A 14,906-nucleotide genomic window follows, 5' to 3' on the forward strand; every position below is an offset into this window, starting at 1 on the left:
GGGTTACCCTCGAATATGAGTTGCACCATAAATCTGTCTCCAGTGGAATACAAGTGAAGTCTTTATCCATGTCTCAGCTTGTTGCCGTGTAAGGAACACTGTGTCCTTCCCCTCTCCATCCTTTATGGCCCTTCCCCACCTCCCTCCTCCTACCCTATTAGGTATTGTTTTTACTCGTCGCCTTCCCCATTCTTTAAGAATAACAAGCACGATTATTACAGCAGTTTTGTCATGAATGAAATATTGCAGTAGAAAGTGTATGAAATCTCATGCAAAAACAATGTTTGGACACAGTTGCATCACAAATACCTGTCGAGATACAAACACGATGTTTGCGTACAGTGCCATTTCACGGACATTTAATGGCTACATGCACACACACACCTACACACGTGCACACGCACAGTGATGTGCACACATGCATAGAGACACACACACACATACACCACCACCTCCCACCCCCAGATCCACCCCTTCCTCTCTTTCCTGCTCTCTATCTCTCTCTCTCTGTCTGGTTTATTTTTATATTCCTCTGGAACAGCACTGGCTGGGTAGCCATCAGACAGGCGACAGGCGGCAGAAGTTGCTCCAGGGCGCAGTTCATGATGCTTACACATACTGTTGAGCTATTTAATTAAACAATTTATATTTACTCATTAAATATTTATTAAAATCAAACACAGACTAGTTATTTAAGCACATAGTCAACCACAACAGTGCAATGATAATTTTTTTTTAAACCTAAAATAGAAAATTTGCATGTGTTGCACAGTACATTTTACTAAACAAAAAATCAGCATAAAGTCTGCTACCCATATACAGGTAAATACAGTAAGTGACCACAGAATTCTTTAGTCTATACCTACTACCTACTTTAGACTTCATGGAGTCTACAGTATTGCAAATCACACAAAGGGGATTCTATTACCAATTGAAAACTTGGACATCTGCCAAAGAAAAAAATGTTAGTGCCTGTCTTACTCTTACCATCCCTTCCTTGCATTTGGAACATCTACATACACTTAACAGTCATCATAGTGCCAAATTATAACACCAACATATGTTTAGTAATTGCTGCAGTGTATGAATAATATATCACATCATTTATCATTTTCTAAAAGCAGTAAAATAAAAAAGAGAGGTTTAAACATAGAATCATTACAAAGAGATGTAAAATAAAGGAAATTAAAAAAATAACCTGGCAATGTATTTTCTTAAGACAGTAAATTTTAACCTGGAAGTTGTTTTGTTTATCTGGGTTTTTTTTTCCCTCCTTATTCTTCTTCTTCTTCTTCCCCAATATTTGTATTGTGAATGTGTCAAACATGTTGTAGTCCTATGTATTGGTAACAAATAATTTGAAGAAAAAGAAATAAATTTGAAATGTTGGATCGAACATCAAGTTATTCACGAATATTGAATATTTTTCAAGTACCCTCGCAGACCCATAATTATCATTTCTGGCAATGGCTTACCGTACCTAGTACAACATTTTTTAGCTACAGTTCCTACAGCTTGGGAAATGTTGAACTCATTCCCTTGTCCAAATAATAGAAATTTTCTTGTGAAATAATATCTGGCCTAGTGCATTTTTTAAAATATCTTGCAATTGTTTTAATGTCTATATTCATATATCTGCAGTGGAATCCAACAAAAACATGTTTTCAGAATTCATTTTTATGTGAACACTTCAGAAATGTATGGCATACTTACTTATGCATCAATAAAAAACTTTTTTGCGTATGATGAACTAACACACTTTTACAGAAATCCAAAAATCTCTAGTATTGCATTGCCAGTAGATTTTTAGGGATCAAAAAGTTAGCATTTTCGATAGTTGTTTCTTTTTCCCTTCACTGTCCTGCTGACAACTCTTTAGGTCTTCATGTTCGAGTGGAAGGTTGCAGTTGCGCCCTTGCTTAGTAGTTCCGCTTACCGTGACTATTACCTAGTGACCAAATTAACCTTGTTGTCAGTTCTGGAATAACCTCCCATTAATCTGACTCTGTAATGCACATGTAAAATCGTGTATTTGCTAGGTTATAAAGCAGTGCCTTGTTGCTGGTGATGCCTGTGTGTGTGTGTGAGAGAGGCAGCGGGACGGAGGGACGTGTGTGGTGACAGGGGCGGGCGCTAGTGGCTCCAGGGGCAAGCACATGCTGGACCCGACCCTGCAGGCCAACTCGGGCGGTCCTGCATTCCCGCAGCAGCTAGGCCCTGTGGCCCACAGTGCCTTGTACCTGGTGATGCCTGTGTGTGTGTGTGTGTGAGAGGCAGCGGGATGGAGGGACGTGTGTGGTGACAGGGGCGGGCGCTAGAGGCTCCAGGGGCAAGCACGTGCTGGACCCGACCCTGCAGGCCAACTCGGGCGGTCCTGCCTTCCCGCAGAAGCTAGGCCCTGTGGCCCACAGTGCCTTGTACCTGGTGATGCCTGTGTGTGTGTGTGTGTGTGAGAGGCATAGGGACGGAATGACCTGTGTGGTGACAGGGGCGGGCGCTAGAGGCTCCAGGGGCAAGCACGTACTGGACCCGACCCTGCAGGCCAACTCGGGCGGTCCTGCCTTCCCGCAGCAGCTAGGCCCTGTGGCCCACATTGCCTTTTACCTGGTGATGCCTGTGTGTGTGTGTGTGAGAGGCAGCGGGACAGAAGGACGTGTGTGGTGACAGGGGCGGGCGCTGGAGGCTCCAGGGGCAAGCACGTGCTGGCCCGACCCTGCAGGCCAACTCGGGCGGTCCTGCCTTCCCGCAGCAGCTAGGCCCTGTGGCCCACAGTGCCTTGTACCTGGTGATGCCTGTGTGTGTGTGTGTGTGAGAGGCAGCGGGACGGAAGGACGTGTGTGGTGACAGGGGCGGGCGCTGGAGGCTCCAGGGGCAAGCACGTGCTGGACCCGACCCTGCAGGCCAACTCGGGCGGTCCTGCCTTCCCGCAGCAGCTAGGCCCTGTGGCCCACAGTGCCTTGTACCTGGTGATGCCTGTGTGTGTGTGTGTGAGAGGCAGCGGGACGGAAGGACATGTGTGGTGACAGGGGCGGGCGCTGGAGGCTCCAGGGGCAAGCACGTGCTGGACCCGACCCTGCAGGCCAACTCGGGCGGTCCTGCCTTCCCGCAGCAGCTAGGCCCTGTGGCCCACAGTGCCTTGTACCTGGTGATGCCTGTGTGTGTGTGTGTGTGAGAGGCAGCGGGACGGAAGGACGTGTGTGGTGACAGGGGCGGGCGCTGGAGGCTCCAGGGGCAAGCACGTGCTGGACCCGACCCTGCAGGCCAACTCGGGCGGTCCTGCCTTCCCGCAGCAGCTAGGCCCTGTGGCCCACAGTGCCTTGTACCTGGTGATGCCTGTGTGTGTGAGAGGCATAGGGACGGAATGACCTGTGTGGTGACAGGGACGGGCGCTAAAAGCTCCAGGGGCAAGCACGTGCTGGACCCGACCCTGCAGGCCAACTCGGGCGGTCCTGCCTTCCCGCAGCAGCTAGGCCCTGTGGCAAACAGTGCCTTGTACCTGGTGATGCCTGTGTGTGTGTGTGTGTGAGAGGCATAGGGACGGAATGACCTGTGTGGTGACAGGGGCGGGCGCTAGAGGCTCCAGGGGCAAGCACGTGCTGGACCCGACCCTGCAGGCCAACTCGGGCGGTCCTGCCATCCCGCAGCAGCTAGGCCCTGTGGCCCACAGTGCCTTGTACCTATTGATGTCTGTGTGTATGTGAGAGGCAGCGGGACGGAAGGACGTGTGTGGTGACAGGGGCGGGCGCTGGAGGCTCCAGGGGCAAGCACGTGCTGGCCCGACACTGCAGGCCAACTCGGGCGGTCCTGCCTTCCCGCAGCAGCTAGGCCCTGTGGCCCACAGTGCCTTGTACCTGGTGATGCCTGTGTGTGTGTGAGAGGCAGCGGGACGGAGAGACGTGTGTGGTGACAGGGGCGGGCGCTAGAGGCTCCAGGGGCAAGCACGTGCTGGACCCGACCCTGCAGGCCAACTGGTGCGGTCCTGCCTTCCCGCAGCAGATAGGCCCTGTGGCCCACAGTGCCTTGTACCTGGTGATGCCTGTGTGTGTGTGTGAGAGGCAGCGGGACGGAGAGACGTGTGTGGTGGCAGGGACGGGCGCTAGAGGCTCCAGGGGCAAGCACGTGCTGGACCCGACCCTGCAGGCCAACTCGGGCGGTCATGCCTTCCCGCAGCAGCTAGGCCCTGTGGCCCACAGTGCCTTGTACCTGGTGATGCCTTGTGTGTGTGTGAGAGGCAGCGGGACGGAGGGACGTGTGTGGTGACAGGGGCGGGCGCTGGAGGCTCCAGGGGCAAGCACGTGATGGACCCGACCCTGCAGGCCATCTGGTGCGGTCCTGTCTTCCCGCAGCAGCTAGGCCCTGTGGCCCACAGTGCCTTGTACCTGGTGATGCCTTAGTGTGTGTGAGAGGCAGCGGGACGGAGGGACGTGTGTGGTGACAGGGGCGGGCGCTGGAGGCTCCAGGGGCAAGCACGTGCTGGCCTGACCCTGCAGGCCAACTCGGGCGGTCCTGCCTTCCCGCAGCAGCTAGGCCCTGTGGCCCACAGTGCTTTGTACCTGGTGATGCCTGTGTGTGTGTGTGTGAGAGGCAGCGGGACGGAAGGACGTGTGTGGTGACAGGGGCGGGCGCTGGAGGCTCCAGGGGAAAGCACGTGCTGGACCCGACCCTGCAGGCCAACTCGGGCGGTCCTGCCTTCCCGCAGCAGCTAGGCCCTGTGGCCCACAGTGCCTTGTACCTGGTGATGCCTGTGTGTGTGTGTGTGTGAGAGGCAGCGGGATGGAAGGACGTGTGTGGTTACAGGGGCGGGCGCTGGAGACTTCAGGGGCAAGCACGTGCTGGACCTGACCCTGCAGGCCAACTCGGGCGGTCCTGCCTTCCCGCAGCAGCTAGGCCCTGTGGCCCACAGTGCCTTGTACCTGGTGATGCCTGTGTGTGTGTGTGTGTGTGTGTGAGAGGCAGCGGGACGGAAGGACGTGTGTGGTGACAGGGGCGGGCGCTAGAGGCTCCAGGGGCAAGCACGTGCTGGCCCGACCCTGCAGGCCAACTCGGGCGGTCCTGCCTTCCCGCAGCAGCTAGGCCCTGTGGCCCACAGTGCCTTGTACCTGGTGATGCCTGTGTGTGTGTGTGTGAGAGGCAGCGGGACGGAAAGACGTGTGTGGTGACAGGGGCGGGCGCTGGAGGCTCCAGGGGCAAGCACCTGCTGGACCCGACCCTGCAGGCCAACTCGGGCGGTCCTGCCTTCCCGCAGCAGCTAGGCCCTGTGGCCCACAGTGCCTTGTACCTGGTGATGCCTGTGTGTGTGTGTGTGTGTGAGAGGCAGCGGGACGGAAGGACGTGTGTGGTGACAGGGGCGGGCGCTGGAGGCTCCAGGGGCAAGCACGTGCTGGACCCGACCCTGCAGGCCAACTGGTGCGGTCCTGCCTTCCCGCAGCAGCGAGGCCCTGTGGCCCACAGTGCCTTGTACCTGGTGATGCCTGTGTGTGTGTGTGTGAGAGGCAGCGGGAAGGAAGGACGTGTGTGGTGACACGGGGCGGGCGCTGGAGGCTCCAGGGGCAAGCACGTGCTGGACCCGACCCTGCAGGCCAACTGGGGCGGTCCTGCCTTCCCGCAGCAGCTAGGCCCTGTGGCCCACAGTGCCTTGTACCTGGTGATGCCTGTGTGTGTGTGTGTGAGAGGCAGCAAGACGGAAGGACGTGTGTGGTGGCAGGGGCGGGCGCTGGAGGCTCCAGGGGCAAGCACGTGCTGGACACGACCCTACAGGCCAACTCGGGCGGTCCTGCCTTCCCGCAGCAGCTAGGCCCTGTGGCCCACAGTGCCTTGTACCTGGTGATGCCTGTGTGTGTGTGTGAGAGGCAGCGGGACGGAAGGACGTGTGTGGTGACAGGGGCGGGCGCTGGAGACTCCAGGGGCAAGCACGTGCTGGACCCGACCCTGCAGGCCAACTCGGGCGGTCCTGCCTTCCCGCAGCAGCTAGGCCCTGTGGCCCACAGTGCCTTGTACCTGGTGATGCCTGTGTGTGTGTGTGTGTGAGGCAGAGGGACGGAAGGACGTGTGTGGTGACAGGGGCGGGCGCTGGAGACTCCAGGGGCAAGCACGTGCTGGACCCGACCCTGCAGGCCAACTCGGGCGGTCCTGCCTTCCCGCAGCAGCTAGGCCCTGTGGCCCACAGTGCCTTGTACCTGGTGATGCCTGTGTGTGTGTGAGAGGCAGCGGGACGGAGGGACGTGTGTGGTGACAGGGGCGGGCGCTGGAGGCTCCAGGGGCAAGCACGTGCTGGCCCGACCCTGCAGGCCAACTCTGGCGGTCCTGCCTTCCCGCAGCAGCTAGGCCCTGTGGCCCACAGTGCTTTGTACCTGGTGATGCCTGTGTGTGTGTGTGTGAGAGGCAGCGGGACGGAAGGACGTGTGTGGTGACAGGGGCGGGCGCTGGAGGCTCCAGGGGAAAGCACGTGCTGGACCCGACCCTGCAGGCTAACTCGGGCGGTCCTGCCTTCCCGCAGCAGCTAGGCCCTGTGGCCCACAGTGCCTTGTACCTGGTGATGCCTGTGTGTGTGTGTGTGAGAGGCAGCGGGACGGAAGGACGTGTGTGGTGACAGGGGCGGGCGCTGGAGGCTCCAGGGGAAAGCACGTGCTGGACCCGTCCCTGCAGGCCAACTCGGGCGGTCCTGCCTTCCCGCAGCATTTAGGCCCTGTGGCCCACAGTGCCTTGTACCTGGTGATGCCTGTGTGTGTGTGTGTGAGAGGCAGCGGGACGGAAGGACGTGTGTGGTGACAGGGGCGGGCGCTGGAGGCTCCAGGGACAAGCACGTGCTGGACCCGACCCTGCAGGCCAACTCGGGCGGTCCTGCCTTCCCGCAGCAGCTAGGCCCTGTGGCCCACAGTGCCTTGTACCTGGTGATGCCTGTGTGTGTGTGTGTGTGTGAGAGGCAGCGGGATGGAAGGACGTGTGTGGTGACAGGGGCGGGCGCTGGAGGCTCCAGGGGCAAGCACGTGCTGGACCCGACCCTGCAGGCCTACTGGTGCGGTCCTGCCTTCCCGCAGCAGCTAGGCCGTGGGCCCACAGTGCCTTGTACCTGGTGATGCCTGTGTGTGTGTGTGTGAGAGGCAGCGGGACGGAAGGACGTGTGTGGTGACAGGGGCGGGCGCTGGAGGCTCCAGGGGCAAGCACGTGCTGGACCCGACCCTGCAGGCCAACTGGGGCGGTCCTGCCATCCCGCAGCAGCTAGGCCCAGTGGCCCACAGTGCCTTGTACCTGGTTATGCCTGTGTGTGTGTGTGTGAGAGGCAGCGGGACGGAAGGACGTGTGTGGCGACAGGGGCAGGCGCTGGAGGCTCCAGGGGCAAGCACGTGCTGGACCCGACCCTGCAGGCCAACTGGTGCGGTCCTGCCTTCCCGCAGCAGCTAGGCCCTGTGGCCCACAGTGCCTTGTACCTGGTGATGCCTGTGTGTGTGTGTGAGAGAGGCAGCGGGACGGAAGGACGTGTGTGGTGACAGGGGCGGGCGCTGGAGGCTCCAGGGGCAAGCACGTGCTGGACCCGACCCTGCAGGCCAACTCGGGCGGTCCTGCCTTCCCGCAGCAGCTAGGCCCTGTGGCCCACAGTGCCTTGTACCTGGTGATGCCTGTGTGTGTGAGGCAGCGGGACGGAGGGACGTGTGTGGTGACAGGGGCGGGCGCTGGAGGCTCCAGGGGCACGCACGTGCTGGCCCGACCCTGCGGGCCAACTCGGGCGGTCCTGCCTTCCCGCAGCAGCTAGGCCCTGTGGCCCACAGTGCCTTGTACCTGGTGATGCCTGTGTGTGTGTGTGTGTGTGTGTGAGGCAGCGGGACGGAAGGACGTGTGTGGTGACAGGGGCGGTCGCTGGAGACTTCAGGGGCAAGCACGTGCTGGACCTGACACTGCAGGCCAACTCGGGCGGTCCTGCCTTCCCGCAGCAGCTAGGCCCTGTGGCCCACATTGCCTTGTACCTGGTGATGCCTGTGTGTGTGTGTTGTGAGAGGCAGCGGGAAGGAGGACCTGTGTGGTGACAGGGGCGGGCGCTGGAGGCTCCAGGGGCAAGCACGTGCTGGACCCGACCCGGCAGGCCAACTCGTGCGGTCCTGCCTTCCCGCAGCAGCTAGGCCCTGTGGCCCACAGTGCCTTGTACCTGGTGATGCCTGTGTGTGTGTGTGTGTGTGAGAGGCATAGGGACGGAGGGACCTGTGTGGTGACAGGGGCGGGCGCTGGAGGCTCCAGGGGCAAGCACGTGCTGGACCTGACCCTGCAGGCCAACTGGTGCGGTCCTGTCTTCCCGCAGCAGCTAGGCCCTGTGGCCCACAGTGCCTTGTACCTGGTGATGCCTGTGTGTGTGTGTGAGAGGCAGCGGGACGGAAGGACGTGTGTGGTGACAGGGGCGGGCGCTGGAGGCTCCAGGGGCAAGCACGTGCTGGCCCGACCCTGCAGGCCAACTCGGGCGGTCCTGCCTTCCCGCAGCAGCTAGGCCCTGTGGCCCACAGTGCCTTGTACCTGGTGATGCCTGTGTGTGTGTGTGAGAGGCAGCGGACGGAATGACCTGTGTGGTGACAGGGGCGGGCGCTGGAGGCTCCAGGGGCAAGCACGTGCTGGACCCGACCCTGCAGGCCAACTCGGGCGGTCCTGCCTTCACGCAGCAGCTAGGCCCTGTGGCCCACAGTGCCTTGTACCTGGTGATGCCTGTGTGTGTGTGAGAGAGGCAGCGGGACGGAAGGACGTGTGTGGTGACAGGGGCGGGCTCTGGAGTCTCCAGGGGCAAGCACGTGCTGGACCCGACCCTGCAGGCCAACTCGTGCGGTCCTGCCTTCCCGCAGCAGCTAGGCCCTGTGGCCCACAGTGCCTTGTACCTGGTGATGCCTGTGTGTGTGTGAGAGAGACAGCGGGACGGAAGGACGTGTGTGGTGACAGAGGCGGGCGCTGGTGACTCCAGGGGCAAGCACGTGCTGGCCCGACCCTGCAGGCCATCTCGGGCGGTCCTGCCTTCCCGCAGCAGCTAGGCCCTGTGGCTCACAGTGCCTTGTACCTGGTGATGCCTGTGTGTGTGTGTGTGAGAGGCAGCGGGACGGAAGGACGTGTGTGGTGACAGGGGCGGGCGCTGGAGGCTCCAGGGGCAAGCACGTGCTGGACCCGACCCTGCAGGCCAACTCGGGCGGTCCTGCCTTCCCGCAGCAGCTAGGCTCTGTGGCCCACAGTGCCTTGTACCTGGTGATGCCTGTGTGTGTGTGTGTGTGAGAGGCAGCGGGACGGAAGGACGTGTGTGGTGACAGGGGCGGGCGCTGGAGGCTCCAGGGGCAAGCACGTGCTGGACCCGACCCTGCAGGCCAACTCGGGCGGTCCTGCCTTCCCGCAGCAGCTAGGCCCTGTGGCCCACAGTGCCTTGTACCTGGTGATGCCTGTGTGTGTGTGTGTGTGTGAGAGGCAGCGGGACGGAAGGACGTGTGTGGTGACAGGGGCGGGCGCTGGATACTCCAGGGGCAAGCACGTGCTGGACCCGACCCTGCAGGCCAACTCGGGCGGTCCTGCCTTCCCGCAGCAGCTAGGCCCTGTGGCCCACAGTGCCTTGTACCTGGTGATGCCTGTGTGTGTGAGGCAGCGGGACGGAGGGACGTGTGTGGTGACAGGGGCGGGCGCTGGAGGCTCCAGGGGCAAGCACGTGCTGGCCCGACCCTGCGGGCCAACTCGGGCGGTCCTGCCTTCCCGCAGCAGCTAGGCCCTGTGGCCCACAGTGCCTTGTACATGGTGATGCCTGTGTGTGTGTGTGTGTGTGAGAGGCAGCGGGACGGAAGGACGTGTGTGGTGACAGGGGCGGGCGCTGGAGAATTCAGGGGCAAGCACGTGCTGGACCCGACCCTGCAGGCCAACTCGGGCGGTCCTGCCTTCCCGCAGCAGCTAGGCCCTGTGGCCCACATTGCCTTGTACCTGGTGATGCCTGTGTGTGTGTGTTGTGAGAGGCAGCGGGAAGGAGAACCTGTGTGGTGACAGGGGCGGGCGCTGGAGGCTCCAGGGGCAAGCACGTGCTGGACCCGACCCTGCAGGCCAACTGGTGCGGTCCTGTCTTCCCGCAGCAGCTAGGCCCTGTGGCCCACAGTTCCTTGTTCCTGGTGATGCCTGTGTGTGTGTGTGAGAGGCAGCGGGACGGAAGGACGTGTGTGGTGACAGGGGCGGGCGCTGGAGGCTCCAGGGGCAAGCACGTGCTGGCCCGACCCTGCAGGCCAACTCGGGCGGTCCTGCCTTCCCGCAGCAGCTAGGCCCTGTGGCCCACAGTGCCTTGTACCTGGTGATGCCTGTGTGTGTGTGAGAGAGGCAGCGGGACGGAAGGACGTGTGTGGTGACAGGGGCGGGCGCTGGAGTCTCCAGGGGCAAGCACGTGCTGGACCGTACCCTGCAGGCCAACTCGGGCGGTCCTGCCTTCCCGCAGCAGCTAGGCCCTGTGGCCCACAGTGCCTTGTACCTGGTGATGCCTGTGTGTGTGTGTGAGAGGCAGCGGGACGGAAGGACGTGTGTGGTGACAGGGGCGGGCTCTGGAGTCTCCAGGGGCAAGCACGTGCTGGACCCGACCCTGCAGGCCAACTCGGGCGGTCCTGCCTTCCCGCAGCAGCTAGGCCCTGTGGCCCACAGTGCCTTGTACCTGGTGATGCCTGTGTGTGTGTGTGAGAGGCAGCGGGACGGAAGGACGTGTGTGGTGACAGGGGCGGGCGCTGGAGTCTCCAGGGGCAAGCACGTGCTGGACCCGACCCTGCAGGCCAACTCGGGCGGTCCTGCGTTCCCGCAGCAGCTAGGCCCTGTGGCTCACAGTGCCTTGTACCTGGTGATGCCTGTGTGTGTGTGTGAGAGGCAGCGGGACGGAAGGACGTGTGTGGTGACAGGGGCGGGCGCTGGAGTCTCCAGGGGCAAGTACGTGCTGGACCCGACCCTGCAGGCTAACTCGGGCGGTCCTGCCTTCCCGCAGCAGCTAGGCCCTGTGGCCCACAGTGCCTTGTACCTGGTGATGCCTGTGTGTGTGTGTGTGTGTGTGAGAGGCAGCGGGACGGAAGGACGTGTGTGGTGACAGGGGCGGGCGCTGGAGACTCCATGGGCAAGCACGTGCTGGCCCGACCCTGCAGGCCAACTCGGGCGGTCCTGCCTTCCCGCAGCAGCTAGGCCCTGTGGCCCACAGTGCCTTGTACCTGGTGATGCCTGTGTGTGTGTGTGTGAGAGAGGCAGCGGGACGGAGGGACGTGTGTGGTTACAGGGGCGGACGCTGGAGACTCCAGGGGCAAGCACGTGCTGGCCCGACCCTGCAGGCCAACTCGGGCGGTCCTGTCTTCCCGCAGCAGCTAGGCCCTGTGGCCCACAGTGCCTTGTACCTGGTGATGCCTGTGTGTGTGTGTTGTGAGAGGCAGCGGGAAGGAGGACCTGTGTTGTGACAGGGGCGGGCGCTGGAGGCTCCAGGGGCAAGCACGTGCTGGACCCGACCCGGCAGGCCAACTCGTGCGGTCCTGCCTTCCCGCAGCAGCTAGGCCCTGTGGCCCACAGTGCCTTGTACCTGGTGATGCCTTTGTGTGTGTGTGTGTGTGTGAGAGGCATAGGGACGGAGGGACCTGTGTGGTGACAGGGGCGTGCGCTGGAGACTCCAGGGGCAAGCACGTGCTGGACCCGACCCTGCAGGCCAACTGGTGCGGTCCTGTCTTCCCGCAGCAGCTAGGCCCTGTGGCCCACAGTGCCTTGTACCTGGTAATGCCTGTGTGTGTGTGTGAGAGGCAGCGGGACGGAAGGACGTGTGTGGTGACAGGGGCGGGCGCTGGAGGCTCCAGGGGCAAGCACGTGCTGGCCCGACCCTGCAGGCCAACTCGGGCGGTCCTGCCTTCCCGCAGCAACTAGGCCCTGTGGCCCACAGTGCCTTGTACCTGGTGATGCCTGTGTGTGTGTGTGAGAGGCAGCGGACGGAATGACCTGTGTGGTGACAGGGGCGGGCGCTGGAGGCTCCAGGGGCAAGCACGTGCTGGACCCGACCCTGCAGGCCAACTCGGGCGGTCCTGCCTTCCCGCAGCAGCTAGGCCCTGTGGCCCACAGTGCCTTGTACCTTTTGAAGCCTGTATGTGTGTGTGTGTGTGTGTGTGAGAGGCAGCGGGGCGGAAGGACGTGTGTGGTGACAGGGGCGGGCGCTAGAGGCTCCAGGGGCAAGCACGTGCTGGACCCGACCCTGCAGGCCAACTCGGGCGGTCCTGCCTTCCCGCAGCATCTAGGCCCTGTGGCCCACAGTGCCTTGTACCTGGTGATGCCTGTGTGTGTGTGTGTGTGTGTGTGTGAGAGGCAGCGGGACGGAAGGACGTGTGTGGTGACAGGGGCGGGCGCTGGAGGCTCCAGGGGAAAGCACGTGCTGGACCCGACCCTGCAGGCTAACTCGGGCGGTCCTGCCTTCCCGCAGCAGCTAGGCCCTGTGGCCCACAGTGCCTTGTACCTGGTGATGCCTGTGTGTGTGTGTGTGAGAGGCAGCGGGACGGAAGGACGTGTGTGGTGACAGGGGCGGGCGCTGGAGGCTCCAGGGGAAAGCACGTGCTGGACCCGACCCTGCAGGCCAACTCGGGCGGTCCTGCCTTCCCGCAGCAGCTAGGCCCTGTGGCCCACAGTGCCTTGTACCTGGTGATGCCTGTGTGTGTGTGTGTGTGAGAGGCAGCGGGACGGAAGGACGTGTGTGGTGACAGGGGCGGGCGCTGGAGGCTCCAGGGACAAGCACGTGCTGGACCCGACCCTGCAGGCCAACTCGGGCGATCCTGCCTTCCCGCAGCAGCTAGGCCCTGTGGCCCACAGTGCCTTGTACCTGGTGATGCCTGTGTGGGTGTGTGAGAGGCAGCGGGATGGAAGGACGTGTGTGGTGACAGGGGCGGGCGCTGGAGGTTCCAGGGGCAAGCACGTGCTGGACCCGACCCTGCAGGCCTACTGGTGCGGTCCTGCCTTCCCGCAGCAGCTAGGCCGTGGGCCCACAGTGCCTTGTACCTGGTGATGCCTGTGTGTGTGTGTGTGAGAGGCAGCGGGACGGAAGGACGTGTGTGGTGACAGGGGCGGGCGCTGGAGGCTCCAGGGGCAAGCACGTGCTGGACCCGACCCTGCAGGCCAACTCGGGCGGTCCTGCCTTCCCGCAGCAGCTAGGCCCTGTGGCCCACAGTGCCTTGTACCTGGTGATGCCTGTGTGTGTGTGTGTGAGAGGCAGCGGGACGGAAGGACGTGTGTGGTGACAGGGGCTGGCGCTGGAGGCTCCAGGGGCAAGCACGTGCTGGACCCGACCCTGCAGGCCAACTCGGGCGGTCCTGCCTTCCCGCAGCAGCTAGGCCCTGTGGCCCACAGTACCTTGTACCTGGTGATGCCTGTGTGTGTGTGTGTGTGTGAGAGGCATAGGGACGGAATGACCTGTGTGGTGACAGGGGCGGGCGCTAGAGGCTCCAGGGGCAAGCACGTGCTGGACCCGACCCTGCAGGCCAACTCAGGCAGTCCTGCCTTCCCGCAGCAGCTAGGCCCTGTGGCCCACAGTGCCTTGTACCTGGTGATGCCTGTGTGTGTGTGTGTGTGTGTGTGAGAGGCAGCGTCGGAAGGACGTGTGTGGTGACAGGGGCGGGCGCTAGAGGCTCCATGGGCAAGCACGTGCTGGCCCGACCCTGCAGGCCAACTCGGGCGGTCCTGCCTTCCCGCAGCAGCTAGGCCCTGTGGCCCACAGTGCCTTGTACCTGGTTATGCCTGTGTGTGTGTGTGTGAGAGGCAGCGGGACGGAAGGACGTGTGTGGCGACAGGGGCAGGCGCTGGAGGCTCCAGGGGCAAGCACGTGCTGGACCCGACCCTGCAGGCTAACTCGGGCGGTCCTGCCTTCCCGCAGCAGCTAGGCCCTGTGGCCCACAGTGCCTTGTACCTGGTGATGCCTGTGTGTGTGTGTGTAAGAGGCAGCGGGACGGAAGGACGTGTGTGGTGACAGGGGCGGGCGCTGGAGGCTCCAGGGGAAAGCACGTGCTGGACCCGACCCTGCAGGCCAACTCGGGCGGTCCTGCCTTCCCGCAGCAGCTAGGCCCTGTGGCCCACAGTGCCTTGTACCTGGTGATGCCTGTGTGTGTGTGTGTGAGAGGCAGCGGGACGGAAGGACGTGTGTGGTGACAGGGGCGGGCGCTGGAGGCTCCAGGGGCAAGCACGTGCTGGACCCGACCCTGCAGGCCAACTGGGGCGGTCCTGCCATCCCGCAGCAGCTAGGCCCTGTGGCCCACAGTGCCTTGTACCTGGTTATGCCTGTGTGTGTGTGTGTGTGTGAGAGGCAGCGGGACGGAAGGACGTGTGTGGCGACAGGGGCAGGCGCTGGAGGCTCCAGGGGCAAGCACGTGCTGGACCCGACCCTGCAGGCCAACTGGTGCGGTCCTGCCTTCCCGCAGCAGCTAGGCCCTGTGGCCCACAGTGCCTTGTACCTGGTGATGCCTGTGTGTGTGTGTGAGAGAGGCAGCGGGACGGAAGGACGTGTGTGGTGACAGGGGCGGGCGCTGGAGGCTCCAGGGGCAAGCACGTTCTGGCCCGACCCTGCAGGCCAACTCGGGCGGTCCTGCCTTCCTGCAGCAGCTAGGCCCTGTGGCCCACAGTGCCTTGTACCTGGTGATGCCTGTGTGTGTGTGAGAGAGGCAGCGGGACGGAAGGACGTGTGTGGTGACAGGGGCGGGCGCTGGAGTCTCCAGGGGCAAGCACGTGCTGGACCGTACCCTGCAGGCCAACTCGGGCGGTCCTGCCTTCCCGCAGCAGCTAGGCCCTGTGGCCCACAGTGCCTTGTACCTGGTGATGCCTGTGTGTGTGTGTGAGAGGCAGCGGGACGGAAGGACGTGTGTGGTGACAGGGGCGGGCGCTGGAGTCTCCAGGGGCAAGCACGTGCTGGACCCGACCCTGCAGGCCAACTCGGG

The 14,906-nt window shown here is 62.3% G+C and overlaps 1 protein-coding gene across 14 annotated transcripts in view; it reads left to right on the forward strand.

Annotated features, from left to right (window-relative positions):
* Positions 1-14,906, forward strand: part of LOC134533636 (protein transport protein Sec31A) — a 306,350-nt gene that overhangs the window by 173,647 nt on the left and 117,797 nt on the right. Inside the window, exon 18 of one of the 14 annotated variants that reach the window (XM_063371143.1) lies at positions 5,163-5,664. The exons of 9 other annotated variants lie outside the window; for them this stretch is intronic. In XM_063371143.1, the coding sequence (XP_063227213.1) occupies positions 5,163-5,521 (359 nt within the window). In that variant the 3' untranslated portion in view covers positions 5,522-5,664. Of the gene's footprint in view, positions 1-2,667; positions 2,798-4,263; positions 4,410-5,162; positions 5,665-11,236; positions 11,417-12,866; positions 13,023-14,906 lie in introns of those variants that run through there. 4 more of the 14 variants (XM_063371145.1, XM_063371144.1, XM_063371147.1 and 1 more) reach the window with 4 other exon arrangements.

This window comes from Bacillus rossius, chromosome 7 (assembly GCF_032445375.1).
Source record: "Bacillus rossius redtenbacheri isolate Brsri chromosome 7, Brsri_v3, whole genome shotgun sequence".
Classification (NCBI taxonomy): domain Eukaryota; kingdom Metazoa; phylum Arthropoda; class Insecta; order Phasmatodea; family Bacillidae; genus Bacillus; species Bacillus rossius.